Source organism: Montipora foliosa, chromosome 10, assembly GCF_036669935.1.
Source record: "Montipora foliosa isolate CH-2021 chromosome 10, ASM3666993v2, whole genome shotgun sequence".
Taxonomy (NCBI): domain Eukaryota; kingdom Metazoa; phylum Cnidaria; class Anthozoa; order Scleractinia; family Acroporidae; genus Montipora; species Montipora foliosa.
The window spans coordinates 33,943,794-33,956,213 of NC_090878.1; the positions used below are offsets into that span (position 1 = coordinate 33,943,794).

General features: G+C 40.5%; 1 protein-coding gene across 1 annotated transcript; it reads right to left on the reverse strand.

The window, feature by feature from the left end:
• Positions 1-234: 234 nt before the first annotated feature.
• Positions 235-8,517, reverse strand: LOC137973278 (alpha-(1,3)-fucosyltransferase 11-like). The gene is made up of 2 exons (XM_068820058.1): positions 7,983-8,517; positions 235-1,832 (listed from the first exon to the last, which is right to left on the reverse strand). The coding sequence occupies exon 2, from the start codon at positions 1,813-1,815 to the stop codon at positions 640-642; it is 1,176 nt and encodes a 391-aa protein (XP_068676159.1). The 5' UTR covers positions 1,816-1,832; positions 7,983-8,517; the 3' UTR covers positions 235-639.
• Positions 8,518-12,420: the final 3,903 nt, after the last annotated feature.

A 12,420-nucleotide genomic window follows, 5' to 3' on the forward strand; every position in this document is an offset into this window, starting at 1 on the left:
ATGTCGTCTTATGCGAGTGCTTATGTACGAATAAATTATGTATGAAAAAACAAAAGGAGAATTTCCTTGAGAATATCATGTTGTCTGAAATGGGAAAACAAAACGTACACTGAGATGTGTATCCGGATGAGTATTGGAGGGAAATAAAATGTTTTTCAAGAAGCCATCGGGAACAACATACTAAAACGAAAGCGAAACGGAAGTTCTTTCTCTAAAAGTGACACCAAGACAACCTTTCAAAAGAAGAGATATTTTTGTTCCGCGAGAAATACTGCCATTCGAATGTGTTTGCGATATATTTCACTTAAGTCTAACTAGCTTCTTGGCCTTCTTATAATTACAGAAATTCTCGAGGAAGAAAGAAGCGTGTGCAGTACTATCAGTTTCTCTTCAACCGCTTTATGCAGTACGTGCATTATAAACAAAATTTCGATCGGCAGGTGTATATATGTGAAAATCTAACTTAGCAAAACGAGTAGCAAAAAAAGGCTGTACTTTTTAGTTTTCTTCTAGAACACTGAACTCTTTATTTAACGACGCGGAAACTATGGGGTGTTTTGAGTGACAATAAGCCGAATTCGGTACCAAAACAACCTGAACTTTCCGGATTCGTTGTAAGCTTTTGCGGTAGACGCTGTCTTAAGCTCCTTTAATGATTCCCCAGTCTTCATAAGCCCTTGGTTTGCACGGTATAACTTCAAGTCCATCTTTGTGTACCCGTCCCTTCGACAGAGCGACACATACTTGGCAGTAGACTGGATAGTCTGCCTTCCAATACTTTCCAATAACAGTTCCCGTTATATTTCCCATGCCCCTCCATTTCCAATTCAGATATTTGTTGTATTCAGTCTCATTTCTGCTGACGTAGGAAAGGTAATCGGCTAGATGGTTTGGACTTTTGAAATCGCGGACTTTAATGACAGCAGTTCGAAGATTACCGGGAAGGAACTCATCCAGTTTATTCGTTCCCATGACAACAGGCACTGAACCAGCGTTCAAAGCATGGGTTAACTGGTCATCCACGAAATAGTCACAATCTTGGTTAAAAAATACTAAAGTGAATTTGTATTTTCTGGCCAAATCAGTCTTCGCGATTTTGAAGCCCTTTCCACGGATCTCTACAAGATCATTTTTGTTCCGCAAGCAGCGTCCATAAGAATCCACTGGCACAAAATTCATCAATTGCCTCATGTACTCAATGCGCACTGGTTCGCAATTTGAGAAAGCAGCAAAAATGAGCCCAGTCTTTTCACTGAATGGAACTGGCGGTTTTAATTCTGGTAAGAAATACACGGGGAACGGAAAGTCCGAATCCAATCGATAACTTACTAACAAGTTGAATTTGGACATAAATCCAGGATCATTTAGAACTGGCGTGTAAACTGGATTCTCCCGAGTCTGCAAGATCCAAGGAACAGAGTGTGTGGGAGGCGTCATGTGGGCATCTCTTGCATGAACAACAAACGCATCAGCTTCACTCATTCGCGAATGGTTGACTGTTAGTTCACACGCAACAGGACAATCACCTTTTTTCAACGCAATTTCTAGCCATGACGGAGCTACTCCAAAAATGGTCGACCAAAAGATGATAAGCCAGCGCTTTGACTGGTTTTCAGAGATTTGGGCGTCACTTCTCGACGTCAGTCCAGCAGTCTCAACTATGGTGTCTTCTCGTTTAATGTTGTTACTCTGCTTTACAACGAGCTTCAACGCCATTTTGATGTCACCTTGCCTCAAAACAATAGCCATAATCAGAAACACGAGTAAAGACAAAAAAGCAAGTGATTTAATTGCCCTTCTATGGGAAGACGTCATCTCGACTGATTTTTTTCCTATAATACAAGATCATGCAAAGTCAATTAGCTTCAAGCTATGTAGTTATAGAAGATTGAGGATGCTCACACGCCATCACGGCTTCATTGATAATAAATAATAACTATACTTTGCTTATGTCTCAAGGTTATTTAGCCGAGCACGAGTGCTCTACGAATTGGGGAGACTACAAATCAAAGCAGAACAAATCAAATCAAATGTTGGGTTTCGAGGAGAGGGGAAAACCGGAGTACCCGGGGAAAAACCTCTTGGAGTATAGTAGAGAACCAACAAACTCAACCCACATATGACGCCGAATCTGGGAATCGATCTCGGACCACATTGGTGGGAAGCAAGTGCTCTCACCACTGCGCCAGCCCTGCTTCCATAGCTTTCCCTAAAACGTGAGCAACGTGGTCAAACTGTGCTGCTCTTCATTTTAAATTCCACATCACTTCAATAATTAAGTGCGACCTTGGGTAAAATATTGCTTGCTCGAAGGCATTCTAATATGTATTGCTATCGTAATGAGTGCTGGACTGTTTTAAGCCTCGGCTTGTTTTTTCTAGCACAAGGTACTATAATTGTCTGGCGCTGTAGCGTAGAGAGGCCGTCGAGGGATAATTTGGATCATTGGATTTACCTCTGATTGAATAGGATAACTAATGCGATCTCTGTACGTGTTTTAGGAGGCCTCCATCTCAGACCATTAAGTTAGGTGTTGGGTGATTGCGCCGGCCTCGTAGTTGTAATAACCGGATGTTACAAGCGCACTGCACGCTGCTTCACCTTTTTTCCAGCTCCTGTGACAGATTTTGCGCTTTTTTTCCCGTATTGTTCTCGTGTCACTAGTAGCATGATATTTTCCACACCACCATTTACTACCTCGATGAAGAACTGTAGTTTGCTCGGGCAATCGTGAGTGGAATCTAGCACAGACCAGCTCGCTAGTTGGAACACGGACGAGCTGCCTCAGATTAGATTACACGGGAAGGCGACAAATGTTCAAGCAATTGAAATAGCCTGTCAGTAACGTGTCATATCAAGGGTAAAAGCTTCCGATTTTTACGAGTGATAATGCTAAATAATCCACTTTCACCCCATTTCCAGCCTTAACTGTATAACAGGGTAGACGGTATCAGGTATACCGTCTCAGATATTATGCAAGGTGTGATGGTGGGTTCGCACACAAAACGAAAAAAGACAATAACACACACACGCCCCTTCCCACAATTGCGCAACGCACAAGCATGAAACTTATAACGAATATAATTTTAAAGATTTTAATTTAGAAGAGGGAAAAATAAGAAAACCTAAACTTGCTTAACTTATATTTAAATGACAACAGTAATTAAAATAAACTAAATACTTTACTTTAAATATTTACAATATTAAACAGTTCCGTTCAGTTCTTCGCTTTCACTCCAAAAAGCAACTAACCAACAAACCAACAAACCGACTAACCCACAAACCAACAAACCTCAGCCAGCAATGCAGCTTTAAACCAACTGCTTCTCGGTCCGCCTCTGTTTCTGCTCTCCGGCGCCTTCTATCTTTCTCGGACTTAACGTGTCGTGTTCCTCTTTTGTCAACTCCGCCGGCGCTCAGCTTTTCCCGTTCTCCTTTTCACTTTCCTCTTGTCAACAAACCTTGCACCAATATTAAACCAAACCACTTCAGCAATCCTCCAACGCCCACGACTTAACATCTATATATAGTTAACTAATTTATTCCAATTACAACTACAAGCAATGACTATATTACAACACTAAGAAATTCTATAACACTAAATCGGATAATGCATAATACACTAGGGAATCGTACAATTGATAATTAACACTCAGACTAACGAACAAGACGAGTGGCTAAAACTATTTACAAACTGGTGACAAAAAACATAATTCCGTGACACAAGGAATACTCTGGATAGTCGAGTAGGTCTTAGGTAGGCCCTAAGCACTTCGATCTCATGGTGGTGTAAGGTTTGGTGTTGTCATTAACAAGCACTTCAACTCGTCTATTTTTAGCGCAACAGGCGTCATGTTGGCTAGAGCGATTGATGAACGGTACTCCGTTTTAGGGCGTTCAACCACTAGCACTTGACAAATACGATTTAGGATGCCTTTCTCGTCCCCAGAGTCCGCTTTTCGTTTGGTCCGACAGCACCAAGAACACCGACTTTGGCCACAACCAAAAATACGTGCAGTCGCGGTCAATGTTGCAACAGTTGACGATCGTTATTGTTTCAAACTTTCTGAAAGTGCGCACAAGAGCCGGACGTCCGTGATTCGTGGACTTCCTGCTTTGGCTGTAGCCAAAGTCCGTGTTCTTGGCGCTGACCAAAAGAAAAGCGGACTCGGGGACCGAGAATGTTAGGATGTGCGACGATCACTTCGAGTGTGATAATTTTCTCTGCATCAGAGTAGGAGATCGTCTCAGTTAACAAGAAGAAGCGAAGAAAGCGTGACAAAAATCTCGATTTGAACGGGGCTCGAACACATGACGTGCGCATGCGCTGCAATGTTCCACCAATGTTCTATCAACTGAGCTATTAAGCCAACTGGGAGCTGATCTCTGTATTCGAGCCCCGTTCAACCCTGAATTGTTTTCAAGCTTTCTTCGCTACTGCTTAATTAAGTTGCTGCTCAACTTCAACGATCTCCAACTCTCGTGTATTTCAATTTTCGCAGTTCAAGTATTTGAACATTTCATTACACCGAATGATATAGGTATCATTCATTCCTCAACCTCTTACAGGATACAAGTCGAAGTCACAATAGACAAGCTCCCAGTTGGCTTGCTACAAGTAGCTCAGTTGGTAGAACAGTGCAGCGTTTCGAGCCCCGTTGAGGTCTGGTTAATTTGCTGCTTATTAAATTCTGATGATCTCCAACTCTCGCGTATTTCAATTTCTGCAGTTCGAATGTATGAATCCAAAAATTTGGTTTTATCAACGGAGTTTATAATGTAAATTGGCCACCGTACAGAGATTCTAAAAGCTGACGTTTCGAGCGTTAGCCCTTCGTCAGAGCGAATCGAGGGATTATGGGTTACGTGTAGTTTTATAGTAGAGTAGGAGCTACGCTATTGGTGGTAACATGGCAACGTGAAAAATAGGAATATATTAGTTAAATGAAAAGCGTTCGTTAATACCGTGAGGATTAAGGGTGCCGATTTGAAAGATGAATTTTAGTTAGAAGCGCGCTCAAAACTAACGAGCAACCCGGCACTTTCAAATGCGCGCGCTCACGATGCGGGACCTAAGCGATCTGTTAAGATCACCGATCGTTTCACATGTACCTCCGCAAATGACATTTATTGCATAACCTGTACGTTATGCAATAAATTATACATTGGTGAGACAGGTAGACGACTAGGTGACCGATTCCGCGAACACCTTCGCGATGTTGAGAAGAATGACAAGGATGCATCTAAGCCAGTCGCTCGCCATTTTAATCTGCCTAACCACTCCAAAAAACACATGGCTATCTGCGGCCTTTCCCTACATCTAGGTACGACGGAAAGCCGCAAAAATCTGGAACAAAAATTCATCTTTCAAATCGGCACCCTTAATCCTCACGGTATTAACGAACGCTTTTCATTTAACTAATATATTCCTATTTTTCACGTTGCCATGTTACCACCAATAGCGTAGCTCCTACTCTACTATAAAACTACACGTAACCCATAATCCCTCGATTCGCTCTGACGAAGGGCTAACGCTCGAAACGTCAGCTTTTAGAATCTCTGTACGGTGGCCAATTTACATTATCAACTCCGTTGATAAAACCAAATTTTTGTATACTACTTCCCCACCGACGCAGCACCACAGTTTCTTTAGAAACTACCCCTTCATTCGAATGTATGAATATTTGGGTAGACTTTCATATACCGGACTAAAAAGGTGAAGAACAAAAGAACTATTGTTTTTCCGTTTAGGCCTTGCTAATTCGGTATCGTTATGTTCGCTTTGTTTTTTTCGTTTTATGGACACTAATTGTTTCATATCCCGTATATAAAAGACCAGCCGAATATTTCACATATTCAATATTGCCCTGGGTGCTAGAGGAATTTTTTTTTTCAAGGTCGGAGAGAACGGTCAGTGATTCTAAATCAACGGTGAGGACGACAAAAAAATGCCTCTGGTCGCACGACTCCAGAACCCAGAATTCTTCTAAATTTGACTCAGTTACGAGTCAAATTTAGAATGATTTGTGTGGAGTCATCAGAGCAAAACGGGTCCAGTATCTCCAAGACAATTTGCCCCAAAATGCTAATTTTTGGTAACTATATGACATCATCACTTTAGAACTCTCTCTTTAGAACTCTATTGCTAGTGGACGAACAAAAGGAGCTAATGAGAGATCTTTTGTGTTCGCCACCAAATGGCGGCGATCACATAACATGAAAACAATCTATACGTAAAGCAACCCAAAACCTTAGGCCTAAACAATGAGGCATAAGTTTAGCATTAGTAAAGATTTTGTAGCGAGTGACCTGTAGTTAAACCTGTCGAAGTTTATACAGCTTTATCAATGCACACACTTGGTTTTCTTTTAACCTGGCTGGTTCAAAAGCTTCCATCATGTAGTTTTGACGCTAAGAGCCTTTAGAGAAACTGAACCGTATTCGCGAGATATAGAGAGCCTGCATGGACATTCTACGGTGTAGTATTTTACTGCTAGATCTGGCTACATTTAACGCGAGCTTTAGCTACAATAAACATTCACGTTTCAGTCATTTCGTTCAAGCTTAGATCTTCCACAAGCAGCCTTTAATTGGAATTGTAGATTTTCGCCTCAATTCATATGTAATCCATAGGGAGTGTTTTCCTAAAACCCTTTTGTATCAAATGGAGCTTGTTTATCAATTGTGTTTTTCATTATTTTTTCCTCCATAGATATTACATAGCTCCTATTATGGCGCATTTGTAGTGTCAAAGTTCAAACATGCAATCGTCTTTTTTTTTTTCAAACGTTCAATTCGGCAATTCAAACCTTCAGTCAGGAAATTCAGACCCTCTTCGGCAATTCAAACATCCAGTTCGGCAATTCAAACATTCAGTTCGGCAATTCAAACATTCAGGTCCTGAATTTGGCAATTCCAACTTTCAGTTTTTTAATTCAAACCCGGCTTCAAAATTCAAACATGCATGCCATGCCACAATTCAAACCAGTATTGATTTCATTTGAAGGTTGGAATTACCGAAACTAAATGAATGTTTGAGTTGTTGATGATTTCCACACTGAAGGTTTGAATAGCTAAATTGAATGTTTGAATTGCCGAGTACATGTTTGAATTTTGACACTAAAAAGTCGCCATATCTCCTTTCATCCAACATAGTTCTTAAGAGCGCCTCTCAGCAATTTTCACCTAAGACCGTGCAAGATAAAAAAAATCGAAAATTGCCAAACTTTGTCACAATAAAGTACTACCAAAACCATTTCTAGGAAAATATGTTTTAGTTTGTTTCGATAATTATTTTACCTGGACGGCGACTTCTTCGGTATGGGGCCTTGTGAGCGAGTGAAAACGACTCCAAAATGTTGCTCGTTTGAATCGCTATTTTTGAAATAACGAATGAGTAACTTGAAATTCAAAACAACATGGCACAACTAGAGTAATTCCTTCACCCTTTAGCGCTGTTAACGGTACAATATATCAAAACTGGAATTTTTGACCAAATTTTAAAACTTAACCTTTTTTACATTGATTACAGAGTGCCAAATTTGTACGAAATTCGACTGTCAAAAAAGCATCCTGGTACATGGCTTTCTCAAACGGGACGATATTCATCGGAATAAGCAATGTTTCTGCTGCAATTAAATTCAATAAAATTTTTGGGTAAATGAAACGGAGAATTTTTGAGGCCAATTTTAACATGCTGTTAATCAACAAAAGTCGACCTTTGACCACCAAAGCAGAGGCGAGGTATATTGAAATCACACACGCTCATCTCGGTTTATTCACTGAACAATTCGAGTCTTTGGGTTTACTGGAACTACTGTAGGTAAAATGGAACGTGTCATTTGAAAATTTAACTGTTTTGGTTCAAGAGTGACATATTCGGTAATTAAAATAACTGACCTAAAAATTTGCATACTAGTAAGATTCATTCCATTCCATATTTTTACGCAAACAAGTTTCCTTAATTCACTTTCTGAACATACCTGCAAAACAAACAAAGCTAGGTATCCCCCTTTATATAAGTATACGCTGGTTGGATTTTCCTCGAAGCCCTCAAACGACCATCGAACCAGTCGAACGCTTTGTGACCTTCGCGAGTTGTGCGGTGATTGTGTCGTCAGGAGGCAGAGAAGAGAGACCCTGGGAGCGAGGTTGGCACACAGACCAATGGCTTCGTGCGGTTATTCTGAGTTTGTTGGGGGAATTTGTGGCCCAAGTTCTGATAATCCAGCAAACGTTCAATGCGTAACAATAGCAAAATGTGATAAGGACACCAAGGCACACTTTAGCCTGCTTGCAGGCGGTAGTTGTTGTGTCGCCACGATACACTATCAGACGCCATATTGGAAGAGCGTGGGATAGGTCTGGGCCCCGTGACAAAACGACGGGGTGGGGAGTGGGAAGAGCGGAGAGAAAACCGCCTGCCCGAAAACCAGCCTTTTCTCGGTAGCCGCCCACTTTCTTTTGAGCTTCCGGTTGCATGTCACGCCACAATAATTGACCAATAAGTAAGAGACTGTAATAAGGCTGTCAATCACTGAAGCGTGTAGCTGTAAAACAAACTTGCTCTGGTAAGCCGTAAGAAATGTAAGCAAACCGGCAGAAACTGCAGCAAACGGTAACTGTATGTTTTTCCCATTGCAATTTCTTGTTTAATACGGAAAGTTTGAAAAATTTGGCAGCGAGAAAACAATGGCCAATATTCCTGTCGGTGCACTTTGCGATCAACTGCGGCTTTGATTTACGGTTTTGATTTACAGTGAAGCAATGCATTTTATGAAATCTAACTTGACGTTTCGTATGTGGCAACATACATTTTCAAAAGTAACCTTCATTATATGAAAAATATTTATATTTCAAAACAAATTGAGAGCGAGCTGTAATAAAGTGACAATTAGCATTTAAGGTCGGATTCAATTCCTGTGTAAACAAGGTTTCGTTTGCAGTGGTAATCAGTTTTCCCAGACGCGAGAATTTCAAAATGATCCCATTTTATTACACATAACATGAGAATTTTATTCCATAAAGCTCATTTGTACAAATCTATACGCTTTATTTTCACATGTGAAAAAGACCTATACAGCCAATCAGAATGGCGTACAGCTATTTCACATGTGAAAGTATAACCAATCAGCGATAGCGTAAAGGCGTTTCCATGCCAATCACTCGTGCATCTCGTGCAAATCGTGCAAATCGTGCAAATCGTACTTTGTTATTGAATTAAATTAAATTTGCATTTGGTTCTATTGTTAGTGAGTTTTTGTTTCTAATTCGCGTTCAGAAAACTATTTTAATGAAAATTCTCATGTTATGTGTAATAAAGAGTTTACGACATAGAAAGTGCTTTGTACGGGGTTTTATTCACTCGTTGTTTGTGTCAAAAACCCTCACTCGCTCGTTCCTCGCTCGTTCGGGTTTTTGACACAAACAACTCGTGCATAAAACCCCGTACGCCGCACTTTCTATGAAGTAAACTATTTTTATGTTATGTCCAGTAGTCATAATATGATCAGCAATATCTGATGTGTGTTCATGCTTGGAAAGCGCTTCAAAATGTTCAGCTTTTCTATCCTGCAGTCGGTGCTTCGTTTTGCCGATGTAGAAGTCATCGCAATCCCAACAATTTGCCTTGTAAACAACTTTCGATCTGTGGGAACGATTCAAGCGATCTTTGTAGGGAAAGAAAGACTTGATTCGCCGAGTGTTAAGAAAAATAACTTTGAGATTAACGATCTAATTAAACTTATTAACGTACACAAGATTAACTATGTTATTTTTTTCTTCATCTGTCTTTTGGCCGAAAGGAAGCGTTCCTCCAGCGCTTGCTCTGCAGAGCAGTAGATGAAGATAGGAGGATCTTCGATAATTTTCTTAGAACTCTCTGGGGTGAATTCTGCTGCCGAACACAAACCTTCCAGTTCGACAATCTGATCTGATATGATTCTCTTGAGGGCATATTCTTGAGGGCATGCTCTTGAGGGCATATGCCTGCCATGGCATATTGTAAAACACGGACTGGATTGGATTTGTAAAACATGGACTGGATTGGATTTGTAAAAGACGGACTGGATTTGTAAAACACGGATTTGTAAAACGCGGATTTGTAAAACGCGGATTTGTAAAACACGGATTTGTAAAACGCGGATTTGTAAAACGAGGATTTGTAAAACACGGATTTGTAAAACGCAGATTTGTAAAACGCTGATTTGTAAAACATGGATTTGTAAAACACGGATTTGTAAAACACGGATTTGTAAAACACGGATTTGTAAAACACGGATTTGTAAAACACGGATTTGTAAAAGGTGGTCTATCATTTTTTGTAAAAATGATAGCATTGTTTGACTGTTTATTTGTTTATTTCTGTCTGTCACTTTTTAATCTTAATTCTTTTACTTTATATTATTTTCATTTTATGTTACCGCTTCACATTTAAATAATTTCTCTAAAAGATTGTTTGATTTTGAGTAATATTAGCATTTGGAAATTTTTACGAATAATCGAGAAATACGAGAAGCACTCGCTTACAGCGAGTAAGTATTCCCGGCATTTTCGGCATTCACTCGTGTTCAAAAACAAAATTCCGCGTACTTATATTTAACTTTACAATGCATTCGGAGCGTTTTTATTTTTAAAATTATCAACATCTCAATACACAGGAGCTGGTCAAGACCTATTTTCCGCCGATTCAAAGGGACGCTTCGAGAAGGAAGCCGGTATCATCCACAGTGTCAAAGGCCACAGAAATATCTTTGGGTTCCTGAGGAACTGTCACGAGCCCTATGCCATAATGACGGAGTATTCGTGCTTCGACTTCGACTTCATCAGTGACCTGCTAAGATCGAAGTCTGCGAGTTTACAGACAATAGGGCATTTGGCATACGATGTTTCAAGGTCATCTTTGTCGTAGTGTTGGTTGCAAACCAAAGTATTGCCTGGTTTTAGGTCTCTGTGGGGAATGCCGTTTCTCTGTAGAAAATCTGGCCCAGTGACCACGTCTGTTGTGCATACCAATAACACATCGGCGAACGAGGAAAAGTCAAATTCAGCGTCTACCAAATGCACGAAATCTTGAAGTGTGGTTTTTTCTACGCCAAAATGACCGAAGTCGAAGCACGAATACTCCATCATTATGGCATAGGGCTCGTGACAAAACCTCAGGAACCCGGAAATATTTCTGTGGCCTTTGACACTATGGAGGATACCGGCTTCCTACTCGAAGCGTCCCTTTGAATCGGCGGAAAATCGGTTTTGACCAGCTCCTGTGTATTGAGATGTTGATAATTTTAAAAATAAAAACGCGCCGAATGCATTGTAAAGTTAAATATAAGTACGCGGAATTTTGTGTTTGAACACGAGGGAATGCCGAAAATGCCGGGAATACTTACTCGCTGTAAGCGAGTGCTTCTCGTATTTCTCGATTATTCGTAAAAATTTCCAAATGCTAATATTACTCAAAATCAAACAATCTTTTAGAGAAATTATTTGAATGTGAAGCGGTAACATAAAATGAAAATAATATAACGTAAAAGAATTAAGATTAAAAAGTGACAGACAGAAATAAACAAATAAACAGTCAAACAATGCTATCACTTTTACAAAAAATGATAGACCACCTTTTACAAATCCGTCTTTTACAAATCCGTGTTTTACAAATCCGTGTTTTACAAATCCGCGTTTTACAAATCCTCGTTTTACAAATCCGTGTTTTACAAATCCGTGTTTTACAAATCCAGTCCGTGTTTTACAATATGCCGCTCTTCAGTGGGCAAATTACAAGCACTGACACCGGACAACCTTCAAGTTTCTCACTTTCGGCTATTGCAAACACTGTAAATATCATGCTTTTCCCAAAGCCAGTGGGAAGCACGGCCAGCACATCTTCACCATTTAGTAAACTAACTATCGCCCGTTTTTGTTCACGCTTCAAAAGAACGCTACTTTCTCTTGTCTCTAAGAAATCTAAAGCACTTTGCATCGCTCGATCGACATTCGAGCTCATCATTTTGCCTATGGTGACAAGAGCGGTATATGAATATTAAATCTTGTGTCGATTGACAGCATGTCTGCCGACCAATCAGAAGACAGCGTCCACCGGCGGACGCTGCGAAATTGTGCTACTCAAAGGGGGCTGGTTTTCGGGCAGGCGGTTTTTCTCTCTCCTCTCCGCCCCCCTCCCCTCGCTCGCTTTGTCGACCCTCAACCCGGCCCAGACCTAGCCGCACGAATCCAAGATGGCGACCTCATTACGAATTCCGGGTTTTCGACCATCCAACCGCCTGCGTGCAGGCTAGGCACACTTGAGAATTGAGAAGTTATAAAGTGTCGGATTCTTCTCTGGATACAGAGGCTAGGCTTTTGCTCGCACGTGCAGGTCAGCTTTAAGTAAAACATAGGGCGTTTTTAGATGGTTCTTTTGTT

Coding starts and splice junctions, on each gene's coding strand:
- LOC137973278 (XM_068820058.1), bottom strand. CDS start 1,815: ATGACGTCTTCCCATAGAAGGGCAATTAAATCACTTGCTTTTTTGTCT.